The 16,900-nt window shown below is 32.1% G+C and overlaps 1 protein-coding gene across 1 annotated transcript; it reads right to left on the bottom strand.

Annotated features, from left to right (window-relative positions):
• Window positions 1–290: 290 nt before the first annotated feature.
• LOC108773478 (U6 snRNA-associated Sm-like protein LSm8) lies at window positions 291–1,918 on the bottom strand. Its single transcript, XM_018539298.1, has 5 exons — window positions 1,741–1,918; window positions 1,515–1,568; window positions 1,387–1,427; window positions 735–862; window positions 291–525 (listed from the first exon to the last, which is right to left on the bottom strand). Exons 2-5 carry the CDS (start codon window positions 1,543–1,545, stop codon window positions 435–437), a joined length of 291 nt encoding a protein of 96 aa, XP_018394800.1. The 5' UTR covers window positions 1,546–1,568; window positions 1,741–1,918; the 3' UTR covers window positions 291–434.
• Between the last annotated feature and the right edge of the window lie 14,982 nt (window positions 1,919–16,900).

Here is a 16,900-nt window from a genome sequence, read left to right on the forward strand (position 1 = left end):
ATCTAAGAATAGATACAAGATATTGACTTTCATTGAATTATAGACCTTAATCAATGTTAATCTATATATTTTTGTTTATTATTATTGCTATATTATATAAACGCAGAGCGAAGTTACATTTATAAAGAAAATACATTTGTAAAGTTTACTATTATTATATATAGCAAGATTTTTGTACAGACGAGAGTTGTTGATGCAAACGAAAGTTTCCGATTTGTTTCAATGATGTAAATACCGCTGTATTAATTCTGTGCACTTTTTAAAATACAATTATTAATGCTAAACGTGTCTACATATGATAAATGGAAGATTTTTGTACAACATACAACCTAGGTGAAAAGTTGTATTATTTTTTTTCTAATGCGCGATTGTTCTTATTTTAAATTTAGATGAGAATAGACGACGATTCCAAACTGCAATTTCAAATACATTTGTTAATGTGTGATAGAACTTAGGGGGTCAGCTCTTATTGTTGATAGATCCAATCTCGCGTCCATTTCGTCGTCTATCTCTCCTACTATCGCTCTAAAAAAGAAGTAAACCATAAGCAATGCGTATTCTTTATGAATATTTATGTTAGATATTTATTTTCATATAAATGTTAGTGCAAAGTGAAATTATTTTTCTATATTTTTCTAGTGATAAATACTAATGTAATAAAAGAAACAATTATTATATGATTATTAAAACTACTTTGTATGTACACAGTTTGTATCTCAAGAAACTATACTAACACGTTATCTCCTCTAATAATGTGCAAACCCAAGACAACCTGCTCCACTCCCTGTGTTGTACTGTATACACGCTCGTGTGATTCATCCAGAATCAAATTGATAGTCTGATCAAAACCTTTCAGCGTACCCTGAAACAAAAACTTAGTTTTTGAAGATAAGTTGAATCATTATAGGGATATTGAACGTATAACTTTTCTCAAAACACACACACACACACACACACACACATATATGTAGCTTTAGATATTAACATTTTATTTTTTTAGCAGAATGCAATTATATACATAGCCAAAGTTTTGAAATGTCAATCATTTGTGAGAAACATTTTCAAAGAATTATGTAGCTTTATTTTTGAAATATTTATAAGACACTAAAGAGAATTAGAATGATCTGATAATGCTATCTGAATATTTCATATTTAAAAAATTTAGTTACATTATTACATTCTGCTAATGAATAAAATTTTAATATCAAAAAACATGCATAAATATAGGAATATTAAAAATTTAATAATCATGAGTTAGAAAATCATGTAAACATAATATTGTATTCTACTGTAATTATATTTTTGAGCAGAGTACAAAGTAATTACAAACTGTGTATGTATGTAAATCGGATATTCATAATTTTTGCCAATAATTTGTGTACTCACGATAAAATTCCTACCGTCCGACGTGATAATGGAAACCGTATCTAAGTAAATTTATCGAAGTTAAAGGTTAATACATTTATTATGTTTGTCACAACTCTGTTGAATAATAAATTATATAAAAAGGATACGATTCACATAACTCTCTAATCCCGACGCCATTATTTATTGTCACACACAACTGCCTAAAAATCACATAAATACGTTAACGAGTCATTAGTTTCTACGAATATAGGTTAGGTTAGCAATTCTGGAGAAGTAATGTCAGGAATGCTAAAGTGAGGATATTGAAGAATATGTAATACAAATATAGCAATAGCGAACGCGTCACCACAATTATTCTCTTTTATAGCACACCTGCTTTCAAATTAAGTCAATGTTGACACAGTCAGGACAGCAGAAATACGTTACTACAAATAAACTGAATGACTTCCATCATCCATGCCGACTGACATATATAAACTGATGCCGAAATGCCGAGTGCCGATTATTTAAAAGCAAATAGAATACAAATAGAACGAGATTCACACGAACATGATTGTTCAAAAACTTCACGAGTCGGTGTCGGTTGATTGAATCGTATACATGTTTTATTTTTGTACTTTTAATTTTTTGACCATTTTTTATTCATTTTTTAATTTAATTTCACAACACACACAAACACACACCAATGGATTCTTATAATTATCTCATTAATACACACTAACTGATTGCAATTTACTGTTCAAAAATGTATAACTTTATTGTACAAAAATTTGTTAAAAAAAAATTTTTTTGTTCAACGTTATATTGTGCGAAACATAATTATAGAGTGCTTGCTTGATTATCGAATTTATAAACATTTGATTTGCCAATCTTTTGTGAGCGCGAGTTCGTTTATTCGGTGAATCATTCATTAGGCATCGCAGGAGTATAATTTTATTTTGTCACTATGATACAATGATAAATCACATGGTGATATTTTCTATTAATTATTTAAAATTCAATAACTATTAAATTATATGATAGATGAAATTATTTCTAATATCATGTGATTTTTCAAATTACGTGATTTAAAAAATCACGTATGTACTCGATGTGGAGTAATCCGTTATTTAATTTGTTTTAATTACACGATATTTCGTTATGTAACTTTTTTGTGACGTAATTTCAGTAGGGACTTATACTTTATTTTTGAACTATATATATTTCTTAAAAACACAAGAAAGTAAAACTTTAGAAACATAAAAATACAATTTAGAAAATATCTTGGAGATATAACATTTTTTGTAATACTATTTGCAATCTTGCAATAATATAATCTTTTTCATATTAGATAAGAAAAAATGAGCATCTGACAAAATGGGTTCCAAAAAACTGATCGACATAATATTACATATATTTTTATTTTTTTTCTTCTACTTGCAGGAGTTATATATCAGTACAAAATACGATTAAGTAAATATGCATGAGAATTTATAAAAACCTCTTTCACTTTAATATAAAACGTTTGTTGATTTATATGCGTTGTCTACAAATAACGCAACAGTTATTATTTTGTGCTCATAAATAAAGATTGTCTTTAGTCCTGATAGATATTTGACACATATTACTCGCAACATTATACAGTACAGAAATTATTGGATTAGTTTATAGATTGAGTGTATTTTGTTATCAGGAATGCCATTGTTTACGCATTGCACTGCGATTTTATGTTTAAAATATAGCTCTTCGGTAAAGTACCGAAGTTTGGGGTGTCCCGTCGGGGCCCATCCAAAATTACGAATATCTGTATAATTTGAACAAGATTTTAAAACTATATGTATATCTTAATAAAATAAAAATTATTAATCTATCATTTAATAAATAGCAATAAGTCAATAAAGATAGAACGACATTTGTGTCTCCTAAAAGAAAACAGCTTTTAGGCGATGGAACGCAAAAAAGACACTTGAAATCTGGTAATCCTGTTACGCACCTGTGTCATCCTAATCGATAAAACAGCGATCCATTCGAAGGTCGACCGTTGGTAAGACAGGAAAGTAAGAACAGTTAATCGCCATTTGCTCCGCGGTGCCGACGCAGGATGTCGCCACTATGAAGTTGGCGCGCGCCAAAACGGTGTGCGAAGCGCGACTCGCGACAATATTCAGCGCAATCGAGACGGTTTTCGAACGCGCTCGACCGTCTATCGGAGATTTCGTTGAGTCAACGGGGACGGGGTGATAATCCTTTTAATCTAACGGATTAAAAACCGCATCGATCGCGTTCGTTGCGGCTTTTATCACGGTCGGTTGCCGGCTATCACGAATGCGCTTATGCTCCGGCACACGAATACTAATTCAGGTCTGAATTTGCATCCGTTTCAACGCGGTCCAGGATATCGACTCGCGCCGGGGGCTTTCACTGGCTTTCACCGTGGCTACAGGTAAATTGTTTTCTTTTCATTTCGTATTGGTGTTTTAATATTTGCCGAGTATGCCGGGAGCATCTCGGCGCTGTCCACGATCGGACATAATCCGGTATTTTTCGCTCCGCTCCTCCTCTATCGTGATTCAACTCGATTGTCTTCGTTTCGGAATTCGATACGAAAAAAATTTCGCGAGATTTCCACGGACGCATAAATTTTGTCGGGATCGGATAACCACACACGGATCCGCGTTCGGAAAAGAAATACGAAAAAATAAAAGTGCTAACAAAATATGAATGACAGTCAGAAGTTTCGTAACTTTCGAAATAATATTTCATCCAAGTGAATCAAAGTTGTATTTATCGGCACGATCGACGATAGTCGAGACTGTCGAGAGAAGCGAAAATAACGTCATTCACAAACTGGCTATTTTGTTTTATTTTCTGTAATTTACGACTTTACGAGATTTTAGCGCGACTCAATGAGTCGCTATACTGACTGTATATATTGATTCTATTAATGAAATCGATATTTTTAACGGATGACACTGGCATATCGTAGAAATTGGTTGAATATTGTTATCATTATCACCGAAGTGTGTATATGCATGTCCAATTAAATTATATAATAGGAAAAACATGTTTCGCTATAGATACAAAAAAATGTTCTATTGCTAAAAAAGTGATTACTCATGAATTTACTCTATCCTTTTTAAATAACGCTTATCTTAATATATTTTAATATTTTCTTGATAATAATCTTAAAATGTACTTACTATTACAAATTTCAAAAAACTCATTTTTATGTACTCCAAACAAAAATTTATTTTCCTTTGAAGAATATTACAAAAGTGATCGAATTTACAAGCAAATCGAATCTGCTTCAATTTAATAATCTTGATTGAAGTGTAATATTAAACTTGGGATTTTTTTTCTGAATATATCTTGATGGATTTATGATTTGTGTGTGTATATATGAACTTTTAAAATACTTGAAACAAGTAATTATTACTTACGTATAGTACGTGTTTATTTATGGCAAAAGGCCGAACTCATGCCATGATATATCGCTGCGCTTATCTTAGCGCCGATTTCTTGATTTTAAACAAGCACAACCGGTCGCTATCAGTGGATGCAAATTGAATTTATTATAAATTTGATAACTTGACTTGATAACAAAAATTTTTTTGAGGTTTTCATGGGTATTTTCTTCAGAGATACAAAAGGATTTACGGGTTATCGTCATATCGTGATTCATTGTTAGTGCCAACTTTTTGTGAACCTTGCCTCTTTATTAGAGAAAGGAGCGCACTGAAACTGAGCTGCTCTTCCGGATATAACGCGACTTTAATTTCCTGAATTTTACTTTAATCAGAAATGTAAAATAAGGCACGTCATATCACCAAATATCAGTCGATTTATTAGTCGATATTGTATAAAATATGTAATACTTATAATGTTTAAATAAAACTCAAATTTTATTTTTAAAGATTGCTGAGAGTGAAGTCAGAAAATACTTTAATTTTAAGAAGAACTATTTGAATACGTATGCTATTTATGTGAGATAGAAACGAAAATTATATCCTTTTTTTTTACAATAGTATCCGTAATATTAAAAAACGGAAATTTAATTTGTGCTAAAAATGGAAATATTAAATCATTGAAGATATAATGAGACAAATGATTTTGAAATAGCAGTTTTAAAAGAAGCGCATTGAAAATTTTCAGAAAAATATTGGTGAATTAACATTTCTTTTTATCATATACTGCGATTTAAGAAAGATGAGATACAAGGATAAATGACATGTAATAATTGGTATATCATTGGCAAACAAATTTGTAGCTAACAGCTTGAATAAATTTGAATCTTTCAAAGTGTTATTTTAATAATGCGCATGGCAATTTTTGGTAAAAGCGCTTATGAATAATAAATTTGACAACGTCGCTCAATGATTCGAAATTCTCGTGGTAAATATTGGCAGTTAGCTCCCGTACCCTATAAATACACAATACATACAGTAAACGTGAATATTCTGCCAAATTTTGATTCTCCGTGTATATATATATATATATATACAATATGATTTTTTTGCGAAACAGGATTTGCGCGAGAATACGAATGCAGCGCGAGATGAGTATTACAGAGTATACATCGTAATACGTTAAAAAATGGGTTAATTAAAGTACACGAATCTATATTGCACATTTTTAATTTGTTACTCTTTTAATAGTGGATTTGATTATCTTTTGTTCAAATTGCCAATATGGATGTCGTGAGATTTTCTACCTGGGAAGTATTTCAATCTTAATAGAGACGTAGCATTTTTCAACAAATTTTTGCAATGATAATGCAATCCATACTGTTTTTTAATATTTGAAAAGTAGATTAGAAATTTGTGATTTTAGAATCTATTATATTTAGAAATTTTAAAAATATAAAAGCGCATAATATAAAAATAGTATACATTATCAAAATATATATGTATATGTAATTGACAGATGATGGGAGTGTAAAAAATATTCGTGCAATTTATTAGAAATTTTTATAGAAATTTTGTTGTATTTTTAGAAATGGCACACTTATATTAGTATTTATTATTAATTTTTTGTAAGTATCAGCAATAATTGGCATAAATAAACTTTCAATATTGAAAGCACATTATAGTGTAGATATTTATATATATGTATATGTTGTTGAATGTATCGTATATAAATTATAATTACAAAAAAGATTATGAGATACAAATTTGTAGACGCGTGTGGAATATAATTTTATTAAGAATCTTATTGGACGGTACATTTGAAAATTCAACAAATAGGAAATAGGATATACTGGTCATAACGAATATATTATATATATTAGTATTTGCATATATATCATGTTTAGTCATTTGAACTGTGCGATGAAAGATTAAAAATGCTGTTAAACTACTGAAATAATATCACAATAAATTTTGATGCTCAACAGGCATCTATTAAAGAGATCTTAATATGATAGAAATTTGTAAAGAAAATTTATTTCGTAAAATATTATCTCGGTCGGGAGTTAAACCTGAATCTCTTGCATTCCGTGCGAGCGTCCTAATATGTAATATATACAAGTACATGTCATGTATATATAATATATATATAATTGACATTGAATTATTTAAAGCGTTAAAGATCCAGCACTGATTGTTATGGTTAGTATATCCTATAATATACAATACTATATTTCTTATTTAGATAATTTTATTATATGTAATATTTGCAGTACTCTTAATTTATTTTAGAAATTATTAATTTTGACAAATTAGATCTCTAAAAACGTATACATACAAATATATTTAATAGATACATTTTACATTTGCGTGAAGGCAAGATAATTTATGCGCTAAATTTTTTTAAGTCAAATAACTACAATACAAGATAGCTACATTGTTAAATAATGGAAATAAGTTAGAAAATAATGAATCTTTTGAATTCTCACTCTGGTCGTGATGAAAGGTTTTTTTGTAGATACATAGTGCATTCAATCAATACATACTCAGTATTCCTAAGTTCAATTTTCAAGAAATCTTTTATTCTCGAATTGTTATTCTATTGAAATATAACAGATTACACTTTTGCTTCGCTTTTCGACGAAGTTGCCGCGGAAATATAGAGAAAGTTCGACAAAAATATTGTTGATGATCTGCAAAGAAATTCCTCGCTAGTTCTTTATTCTTGTCGCGAGATGCGATGATAGAGATTGAGTTCGCCTGCTTCGAGACAGATCTTCGTTTCTTGGATTGGTATGTCTTTTGCGAAAAGATTCGATCTCATGCGCACGTGCGTTTGTATTCGAGTCGTGATTTAGACGGACGAATAAGAGAACGGGCGAAATTTCCTGCGAGTATTCTTCGAACGAGTTTTCCGACAAACTCGATCGCCAAGGAATAAGAAGACTCGTGCGTTTCTGTGCACATTACCCTCGAATGCTGATTATTACGATCACGTTCGAGCACCCAGTGTGATAAACGTATCGCGTTTCCCTCTGTTTATAGTTTCTCAATTGGAACATTCTCATTTTAGAGTCACTATACGGATATTTTCTTACAGATTCGATACGTTTGTGGAAACAATAAATAGTAAAATGTATAAATAACTATATCACATGCACATGAAGTGATGCAATTATTTATACTTTATTGCGTTAATCAAAAATTATTATAATTCAATCAAAATGCATTATGTCAATCAACAGTTCTATTGAAGCTATTCTTATTTTGATGTCACGAATTAATTATGTGCAAAACATCTTTCTTAGATCTTGACAGACTTCGCTAAATGTTTTAATATCGTACGATCTTATTTATCAACTATGAATAGACTCTTCTTATGCATTATAAAGCGGTATGTCAGAATAATTTTTCAGATTGCAGTCTTTTAAGAGCCAATTTCTAAGTTATATTTTTGCTTATTAGCTGTACATGAAAAATGTATTGTGATGCTATTCTTTAACAACAAATAATTAACAAAATTATCGACTATAACATCTAGTTGCATAGCTCTTTGAAGTCTATCGCATGTCTAAATGAGATAGATAGGAAAAATGTGAAAAGAATTTATGAAACGAGAGAACGTAGTTCTGCATCGCTTTGTCGAATATTGCTATGATATAATTTTATTAATTGATATAATGTAGTTAATTCTCCCGAAACGTTTTTACATTTAAATATTCCTCTTGATAAACTTTTATACGATGATCTTTGAATTCTTGTGCATGCGACGTACTACATGCGGAATTATCTATAGAGCAAGTAATATGTTCGTCTATTTTTTACGACGTAATTTGGTTGTTGAAATTATATATAATATAATATATAATATATAATAGTATATACATAATAGTATATACTATTTTGAAAAATGTAATCCTTTGTGTCGTTATTTTTTATCTCTTTTATTTAAATTGTCTCTCGTATCCTCTTGCTTTTATTTATTTATTTTTTCGTTATTGTACTTCATCGTGGTGTATATGTATACATCACAAAATTTTTTTGATTTTCCGCGGCTTGTTTTACTGTTTGGGCGCATAAAAGCGCCGTTAGTATCTTGCTTCTCAAACGAATGAAGTAAAACCTGCAGAGCATCGAATGCAATTTATTTTCCGGGAGATAATGTTCGTATTAGACGTCTTTTTTCGCGCGAGGCCAGGAAGGCGTGCAACCGAGACAAAGTGACAAAGCAACAGGACGAAAGAAGAAAGGAAAGAGGCGGAGATGAAGAGAAAGGACGATAGACAGAAAATTGAATTTTCTACACACGCAAGTAGAGGTTCTGAATAAATAGGATGCTGAAAGCAGTTTGAAACGCGAAGATTTTCATTTGGCTTCCTCAAAAAGCTGGTTTAACAGCACTTTTTTTTCTTAATGGTTAAAGAGCATCGACATAAATACGATAGTCGACTTTGAAGCTCACATTAGTGTAGGTATCGTTAGCTCACAACTGTTATTTTTAAATGAGATTTTTATTAAGATTGCATTAAGTTTTACTTTAATGGGAACGTAATCCCTGATCTTTAGCATTAGTTTATGATATACCTTTAATTTCTATTATTTTTTCTTATTATTTGTAAAAATATATTTTGTATAGTATTTTTAAATATTAAATCGTATTGAAGAACTGCTCTGTGAAGTCGGCACCCCTAAATGCGAATTTTGGTAAAATCATTATTGCATTCGTTTGTCCACTGTTTGTCCACGTTTGTCCAACCATTATTTTCGTTCGTCCACCATATTATTATTATATTTTTCATAATAATGAAAAATAATCACTTGGAGTACTACAATTTCTTTTTGTGTATAACTTTTTTTTGGAGGGTGGACAAATGAAAATAACGGGTGGACAAACGTGGACAAACAGTGGACAAACGAATGCAATAATGATTTTATCAAAATTCGCATTTAGGTGTGCCGACTTCTTAGAGCTGCTCTGAGAAGTCAGCATCCCTAAATGTGAATTTTGGTAAAATCATTATTGCATTCGTTTATCCACTGTTTGTCCACGTTTGTCCACCCATTATTTTCGTTTGTCCACCCTATTTTTATTATATTTTTCATTATTATGAAAAATAATCACTTGGGAGTACTACAATTTTTTTTTGTGTACAACTTTTTTTTGGAGGGTTCTTTAAAAAATTAATAATTTTTTACATTAAATTAAAAAAAAAATTAAAAAACAATTTTGAAACTTTTCTTGATATTTTTTTTGAAATCTAGAGAACAAAACACACAATTTAAAAAAAAAAAACGTTTTACTTGTATTAATTTTCGCAAAGTTATAAGCATTTAAATATTGCGAATTTTGAAAAAAAATTCATATCTCATGACTAAGTTGATAAAAAAATTCGAAAAAAATCATGGTAGTTTCTTGGGTACTATAATATATCAAAATTTCAGCCAAATAAAAAATCCGAAAGTTTTCGAGTGACACACTTGGGATGGAATGCCCCATATATAGTATATGTAATATACTACTATAGACACATATTTTTTCGCACATTACGTTACTTAGAGTACTTACTGGACTATCGATAAGAAATCTTGTTCTCCGATCCAACATATTTGGCGGCTTCCACTCTTTGGTGTCCGAACTACGAGCAGCCAGTTAAATTTATTGGTGACAGGAAAATGGATGAAGCGCTTCAAGAGAATTTTCCAATAAACGAACAGAAAAATATGAGAAAATATGATTTAGTACGAAAATAAGAATTTGATCGGTTCACCTACTCTCAGTTTATGTCTATCACTTACAAATTATTTAAAAATATTATTCCTCGACATTCATACGACCGGCAAAAATATACGATATCGTTTCAACATAAGTATCATATCTTGTATTATCTGGAACATTTTATTAACATTGTAGTTCAGTGGATAGACTCTCATATTATTTCAGTATTATTTCTGCAGATATATTAAACTTTGTGAAAATATTTAAAGAATTATCATATTGTGTGAAATTGTATTTACAATTATTAGATCAGACGCGATTCAATAGAAAAAATGTAACTGCATATAGAATATCCACAAGCATGTATATTTACATAATCTGAATTTACAGTTTTACATAAAATGTATGGATATAAAACAAAATAGATTTTTGATCTAATGTATAATGAAATTTTTATAGCAAAAAGTGTTTGACGCCTTAAAATCCTTTGCTTATCCTTGAAAGTCCATAAACTGCTTATTGTTTCATGAAACTTTGAAATGCGGTTCGGATGCCTATAGAAAAGGATACACGAGGATGCGATATTTATTTATGCAACTTGACGTATTCTTGTGATTTTTTGTGTACGTAATGCGAGTACACGTGTACAACGAAGACGAAGTCGGTAGTCGCGCGTGTATAACGCGGAATAATAAATGGAGAATCCCGAAGGGGATTTGTTTGACACGCTGCAAGGTACCGCACGGTCACCCCCGTAGTACTATCCATAAATCATAATTCGCCCGACAAAGTATAAGGCTTGAACATCGTTACCACGGACAGTGATGGAGCTTTTATAGTACTTTGCGCTACTTTTATTATCTACATGGTATCGCAAGATTACTCAATGTCTTCCGCCATTCCTCTAATTGTCTTCGAGGAAGGAGGACAAAGTAAAAGCCATTGCGATCAAACGAGAAGACCGCATTAATTGATGCTTAGAAATATATTTGTTCGATATGCCTGTCATTGTAAAAGAAATTTAAGTGCGTTAGTATGCGTCATCAATACACGCACATGTCCTCCTCGTGTTGTTTTTAAAAGTAATATTTTGAGTAACAGTTGTATGTGTATAAATATTTAACGTTGTCTGATATTGTTCATATAATAATATCAAAAACGGAAATAACTGTTGCACGTAGATACAAAATGTATGTGCATATAAATACTCATATAAATAAAATATATCGATACAGGCAAAATGTTATAAGTACCTGATCGGGTGACTGTATAACTGAAGTGAATTGTAATTTATAAGCGTCAAATATCGCATATAGAAACAATTTTATCAACGGATTTATATATATATATATATATCGGTTTAGCGATAAAAATGGATAACGTCATTGCACCACAAAAATAGGAAAAATATTCTATTCGCGATTGAGTTCACTGTTGAGTCACAGGACCAAATATACGATAGATCGATTAACTCCACGTGCAAACTTTCACGAAATGGAGATTACGTTCAATCACTAAAATATGTAACTGCCATCGAAAACTGAAAAGTTCTAGTGGTTGGACGGATATCGAAGTATATACACTGCCGATGTGTAATTCCTTTGGGAACAAAGTTTCGTTATCGACATGCGTTCTCTCCGTGAGACATGTGCCTAGGAAGAAAAGGAAAACAAACGTATAAGACGTGGAACGTGGAACGATCTCGCCGCTATATTCGAGATGATCTCATAAGTATGCATGAAGCATAACGAGTGTCGAACTGAGCCAATTACAGTCCATAATTACGGGATTGGTCATGCGGTGCTAGTCGTGTCTCATTAGCTCGGTTCTTCCTTGCAACTAACTTGCCCGTTGGTCGTCTAATTTGGAAAGTTGTTTAACCGAAAGCGCTTACCCACCCAGATTGGGGACACACCGCTCGATGTGGATATACGTATATGCTGGAGGGCTCAGGACGGAGATATCCCTCGGGAGACTACTACGTCTGATATTCAACGTTGCAGAACGGAACTGCTTCGGTCTGAGTTCACCGAACATATATTTATAATTTTGTTTGCAAGCTACACTTTTTTTTTTCCTTTACAATGTCATACCAGTTTTCTGCAGTTCGCTATCTCATTTTTCGATAAATGTTTATTAGTTCAATATTCATCAAATTTGATAAGGTAACACGCTATGGTAATTTCCATTAAGTGAAATGAATGAGCAATTTCTAGTATTCGATAATCTAGCCTTAATAAAAGATCGACAATAATTTACCCGATATCCGATTTCGGACATCGTCCTCCAGCTCTTGGATTTCACCACCGGGCGCTGGGACGGACGTAGGATATTTTTGATCGCTCGAATGGCGCTCGCCATTCGATTGTGTTTGCACCTTTACTTTTTGTTTTGTAACGATTCGACATACGTTTATAATTTTCGGTCACATGTATATACGAGTGATCGTCAATTGTTTCGCTCCAAGAACGATCCAAACTTCAATCACATGATATCCGAGTATTGTCTGTTATGTAAACTGTCAATTTCAAACATCACACATTAACAGATGAATCAGAAAATTTTGATTTGTTCCATTTGCCAGTTAGAATTCCAATTAATGCAATCAGACACTGCTTTCAGTGTTTCTTTCAAACGTCACATTCTTCTTCAGTGCAATGTATTCCGAAAAAATGACAAGTGAACACACTGGTCTCTACATTTCTGAAATGCTCCACCCTATGACGTAAAAAATAAAATTAAGAATTCCAGGACTTAATTGTGAAACGTTTAACTAGTTACGAATTTATCACGGAGGTAACATCGGGCTAAACAATAGCGCGTCTATTTAACTTGCTTCTGTGCTTGTGCGGAAAATGGAAAGATAAGCGCGTAGGATTTATACGTCAACGGCGTTTCAGCGATGACCGACACGCATATGTATGACCATGATACCACACATGTCATGCTGTCCGTTAAATTGACATGTTTCGATCGTGCATGTTTTCTCACATTTTAGAATTGGAATTGATTCGATTTTTTTTCATTTCCCGCGTGTTGAAATAAGAATCTCGTGCATATTAAAGTAATGGTATAAGCGAACATATTGATACCTCGGCGATTAGTTACCGCGATGTCGCGTCGGCGAATTGCGCTGCGGTAAATAGTGCTTGCAGGCCATTCGATGGCACATTGCGGTCCCCATATGCAAATCAAAATAGGTCCGGAACCGCTTCCGAACGTAATTTACGGCAGCGAAATGCCCGGTCGTGCTATCCACCGGATTCTGCTGCCAGAAAATGCATTCCGACTTGAATAGTCCGATCGTTTGTTTTTCGATGTCGCGTAATTTGTTAGTGGTTAAAGCAACATTAGGAAGCTATTACGATGAAAACTGCAATTAGTATGGAACGAATCGAGCCGCTGTATTCTGGAAAACGCGATGGGCGCTTTGATTGGGCATTTTTCATCTGTTTTTAAATTATTTTCCATTGGTAATATTTTATCTTTATTTTCGTGAAATTATCTGTTTTCGACACGTATTTTAATTACATTTATATAATTTCTTCGTTATACGTTATTAAACGCATTAAATACTTTGTAAAATATGTATTTATAATTTAATGTAATTTTTATCATAAGCTTTTACAAAAATCGTACTGATCCTACGATTAAAATAACTGAACTTTTGGCGATTCTGTTGATTGTTGAATAATATAGAAAATTCAGAGAATAGAGATCGATGAGGTAGGATATCACAATTATACAATTTGTTACGTATAACGGTAATATATTTTGATACTTACACCTATATCATTTGCCATATGATGACCTAGTTTATGAGAGATGCGTAAATAATTTCGCTTGACTTTCATTCATATTGTCTAGATAAATGTTCAATTAATTTCATCACGCATTCAGTGGATACGTCGCGTGTTCAAACGTAAATAAGTAGATTAATATTACGATACATAGGCTTTACCACGCAAACGCTTAATTTTACATACACCTGTGTCATTTAGAAAAAATTCCAGAAAGAAAATAATGCGACGTGACAGGACGCTGTGGGAATTTGTTGGGTTGTAATGAATTTGTATATATGCCGTTTAATTCATTTTCTGCCGAGTAATAGGCGAACACTCGCGGGAATTATGCCTTATTATTTACGCGGCGTAAAAAGGCACAGTCTATTACCGAGGTCGCCTTAATGGCCGCTCGTAATATTCGCGTCAATTATTTCTTTCGATCGACTGCGACGCGTCGAGCAGGTTCTCTATTAGTTCGATTGTGACAATATTGATTCTCGCGCCTGCCGTAAGAGCCTGAGCCGGGCCGCGCGCGACTCGTGACGCAACGTTATATCGCCGTTTAAAAGCACCGCGCGACGTTCCGGTGACGGCAATATTTGTCAAGCACGCCAAAATGAAATATTCGCGATACTGAGATTTATTTCTTCGAAGCACTGTCTTGCAAATCGCGGCAAATGAACTGGAACAACCCGTTGCCTTATACTCGTTTACCTCACACGTGTCATTTTCGTCGGGATATCGTTACGATATCAGCTTTAAACTTCTTCGTCTACAAAATGCGTCACGTTGTGAGATGTTGCAACGATAAACGCGAACCGTTATTTATGGCACTGCTGCGCTACAGTGTTATACATCGTACGATTATTTATAGCAAATGCAGCACTACGATCTGATAAGAGTACGACACACGATGCAAAACCATCTATATAGACCACGATTTTTATGCTGGTCGATCTCGTATACGCTTAAAAATATATAACAATATCATTGAGAGTATTAATATGTCACTATTACGATACATATATGTTTCATAAATTATGACTGATCATGTTATATCGGCCACGGTAATTTACGTATGTTTACTTTCTATACCCTTTAAATAAAATTGAAGTAACGTGTCTGTAGCGATAGTATTTTTCACGACAAACAAAAACGCTAAGTGTATCCATAATCTTTTTACATTTATCAATGTGTAACGATATCAGAAAATTTAATTTTAAGATAAAAGAAGACTGAAAGAAAAATAATACTCGTCAATATGTTTTGTGTAATTTAACTCTATCATACACATTACTTTCAATGTTAAACAGAATTAGTATAAAAAGAATTATGTTTTAATAATTCATGTTATGTGCATAATTCGTGTTGCGTGAAATATGCTAAGTTATAATATTTTTTTTGGATTAAATCTTATGGCGAATTCGATTGGATTGCACCAGTGCAGTGTGATTGCACCAGTTCATCTTTTTTCCTTTTCCCTTCTCCTGGAAAGAAAAGGAAGAAAGATGAACTCAGGTGCACTCAGTGCGCACTAGTGCGCACTAGTGCATCCAATCGAATTCGCCATTATATTATGCAAAATTAAAATTTTTTTGATTAATTTTTTCACTTAATTGTAGTGCTGAAACAAACCGTCGTTTTATACAGTTGAGAAAAATATCCAATTTCAACGAAATGTTCGTCTAGTATTTTTACGAAAAATGTAAATAGTCATCTGCATGTTGCATATGTTTTATTGACTAAAAATTGCAAATAAAATATTGTAGAACGTAAGAATGACTGTCACAATCAAGACGCGTGAGTTTAGTTAATAAGAGCGAAAAATAAACAAATGCAAGCAATTTAGCAAATATCAAATATATTGTATATGTAGGACATGTAAGTATATCATACATATGATTAGATCTTATTATATATTTACACGAAATCATTGAGATATGACTGCAATTTCACTTAAATACTGCAGTGAATGCGCCTGCGGCGGCATTCATACACGCGGGTGCTGTCGATTGAGCGAAAATCGCGAAATATTTAAAGTTCAATTCCCATCAGCATCGCGATTAGCAAATTGCATTTTCGCTACTTCTCCCTGCGTGTATATCACGACAATTTCATGCAAAGTAAATACATCACATTTCAAAAATGCATATGTAAAGTTGAATCCTTCCAGTGTTTTTCACAAATACTGTATAAATTTGGTTTCTTATATTTTCATAATAATACCTTAGCTTTTTTTAAATTGTGAATATCAAGTGAAGAAATGATTTTGCATAGCGATTTTGTGTATCAATTTTCCACGTTTATTTCTTGTAATACAATTAAACCATTAAGAGAATTAGATTCTCTATAACTGATTGCCATAATAATTGCGATGATTATCGAAAACACGCACATTTAATTAAATGGAACAATAATAATAATACAGGACCACAAAAAAGATTTTTGTAAAGAAACACAAAGTATAGACGTTTCTTAGATTTTAGGTCACTGAATCCGAATTTGTATATTAAATTACTTTTGCGACTACATTTTAATGCCATATTTACTTTTGCTTTTTTCTCAAATGTTTCATGTTTCACAGATTCTCCATAATTTTTTTCAATTATCTATTTCAAAAATATTGAAAACGCGATGAAACAAAACGA

This window comes from Cyphomyrmex costatus, unplaced genomic scaffold (genome assembly GCF_001594065.2).
Source record: "Cyphomyrmex costatus isolate MS0001 unplaced genomic scaffold, Ccosl1.0 scaffold21, whole genome shotgun sequence".
NCBI lineage: Eukaryota > Metazoa > Arthropoda > Insecta > Hymenoptera > Formicidae > Cyphomyrmex > Cyphomyrmex costatus.

Coding starts and splice junctions, on each gene's coding strand:
- LOC108773478 (XM_018539298.1), bottom strand. CDS start 1,545: ATGGCGTCGGGATTAGAGAGTTATGTGAATC. Junction 1,428..1,514: donor ATTAGAGAGTTATGTGAATC/GTATCCTTTTTA, acceptor AAATTTACTTAG/ATACGGTTTCCATTATCACG. Junction 526..734: donor ATTATTAGAGGAGATAACGT/GTTAGTATAGTT, acceptor CTTCTTTTTTAG/AGCGATAGTAGGAGAGATAG.